Here is a 2,500-nt window from a genome sequence, read left to right as displayed (position 1 = left end):
ACCTTGATATTGAAAAGATCTGTCAATATTCTAACAATAATAACTCACTCAATTACTCAATGTTAATCCAAAATAAACAAACATAAATGTGTGTTGGAAATGTCTTAAATTCAACCAGTTTGTGTTCCAATCCAAAAAACCCTGATTGCATCAAGAATAGGCAGTAGATCATAAGGGAAAGAGACTTCATGAGGACGATGAGGAAGAGGAGGAAGTGAGAGACAAAAGAGAAAGAGGAAGATATAAAAGAGAGGAGGAAGGGGGATGCGAAGAGGAGGTGAGAAACATTTGGAAATTTATGATGATGAGGAGGAGGAGAGGAGGAAGAAGAGAGGAGTGGAGGTGTAAGGGGAAGGAAAAGGGAGGGGGTCAAGGGTCATGCAGGACTGCTCACAGGGGAGATGCCCACGGGGATTCTGGGACTCCAATCCTCAGGTCTGATGTTGCTGCAGTCCTCCCGCCGGGGCTGATGGGTAAGAGGAAACACAACATCATGAGTGGCCATTTTGGATCAAAACCACACACACACACACACACACACACACACACACACACACACACACACACACACACACACACACACACACACACACACACACACACACACACACACACACACACACACACACACACACACACACACACACCTCGAAATAAATCCAATCTCTAATACAGACACAAGCACACAACTACACACGTGTGTGCATGAGCATATTTGAGAACATAAGCACAGGCAGACATACATAGACTCACACACTCACACACACACATACACACACACTGCAACAGGCATGCATGAGCAGGTATACCCACATAGCGAACACTCAAACAACATCGTTCTCTCTACATAACCCCGTATGCAAGATTCCTTTCATATCGAGAAAACAGCAAAAAAAATGTAGCATCAATTGAAATGTCGAATAAATGTCGAATGCATCAGACGAGAGGCGTTAGTCCTGGCTGGATATAACTTGCGTGACAGACATATTCCTATCAGATCATTAGAGCACAACAGCTAATCATCGCCTAAGTCATAAACATCATCAAGTGGGGACGGTACAAGTGAGGCCCAGAGAACCGCTCTGAACACCTGACGCCGCGATGGATCGCTTATAGCATCAATGTCTGCAGACCTGTCACGTAACCTGTGCTTATAATAACGCTCGTCGTCAAGCAGTTGTCTAGACGCCAAACATCAAACCAGCCCCTCGCAGGGCGCATTCCTGGGTGGCTGCGGTGGTGTCGGCGAGGCGGGAACATTCTTCGCCGTTTGATCCGTTGTTTAACGACCCTTTGATAGTGAGGGGGCGGAGTCGCTGTTGGCGGTATCATGATCATGCTAATTGCAGAGGCCGCTTCAGGCGCTACCCCAACTCGTGTTAAAACACCAGGAAGGACACTATTTGTGGTTTTTATCCACTGTTTGATGGCGAGGAGTGGCTGAGTGGCGGCGGCGGCGCTAGCACTAGCGGTTGCGGGACGGAGCTCACCGCTGAGGCCAATGAAAGTGCTAACAGGTTCTAGTGGGAGGAACAGGCCCTACACGTCCTGGAGTTTTTTGAACATTTGTATTCACGAGGCCCATAAAAACGTCATCTCTGTCTTGTGTTCGATTACCACCTTGACGGATTTGTGTTGTCGAATTCAAATCGCACACACAGCCTTCGTTAGAGGAGCCTGGCTTCGGGCCAGATGGGTGAGGCCATGAGTAGGTGTGGGTGCGTGTGTTTGTGTGTGTGTGTCTGTGTCTGTGTGTCCATGAATGCACGTGGGTATTGTCTGCATGTATGCATATGGATGCATAGAGCCATGTTTTATGGCGTTGGGAGTGTGAGGAAAGGAAGGCAAGAATGTGCATATGTGGACACACACGTTGGGGATCATGTTATGACACTGACATTTAAAGTGGTTCAGGCCTTCCTTTTTATGACTTATATAACACACTATGCCGTGACTCATGTGCTGTACTTGATATGCTATAGGAAACTTGAGACAGTGCACTTGTGCTTTGCACAGTGTGCTGGTGCAGTTGTCTCTATAAAAAAAGTTTCTGTTGAAAGCTAGTTTCTTGTTGTTGTTCTTGTAGTGATGCTATAGTGAGGAATGTTTTGGAATCTTAAACGTTGCCCTCTGTGCTTGAAATCATGTTCAAATAATGAACCCTCTTCACACCACTAAAACCATGACCTCACCTTCAACAACTTCAGTTTTTCTTTAGCCATAAAAAGGATTAAAGTTATTGTCTTCAGGTGGATTGTAAAAAGAAGGTATAATGAATCAACCCTAACTTTGTCATGACCTTGTCCAAATATTGTCTATCTCTGTCTATCTTTGTTTGTGTTTCTTCTTTATTATCTTGTGTTCCTTTTGTATTGTGTAGTAATTGTGGTGCTTAGTAATCAACTACAATGTGGCATTACTGGTTATCCATCCTCATCGTTTCAAAATAAAAGCGCCCAGTCATAGTTCCGCAACGGTGGCTCTGGGATCTGGCCGTCGT

At 45.3% G+C, this 2,500-nt stretch overlaps 1 protein-coding gene across 1 annotated transcript in view; it reads right to left on the bottom strand.

Annotated features, from left to right (window-relative positions):
- LOC130391735 (DNA-binding protein SATB1) overlaps positions 1-2,500 on the bottom strand; it is a 40,406-nt gene that overhangs the window by 23,357 nt on the left and 14,549 nt on the right. Inside the window, exon 6 of the mRNA XM_056601990.1 lies at positions 395-466. Coding sequence (XP_056457965.1) covers positions 395-466 — 72 coding nt within the window. The remainder of the gene's footprint in view (positions 1-394; positions 467-2,500) is intronic.

This window comes from Gadus chalcogrammus, chromosome 11 (genome assembly GCF_026213295.1).
Source record: "Gadus chalcogrammus isolate NIFS_2021 chromosome 11, NIFS_Gcha_1.0, whole genome shotgun sequence".
Lineage (NCBI taxonomy): Eukaryota > Metazoa > Chordata > Actinopteri > Gadiformes > Gadidae > Gadus > Gadus chalcogrammus.
Note: the sequence above shows the minus strand (reverse complement) of the source record. Positions and strands in the feature narration are given on the sequence as shown.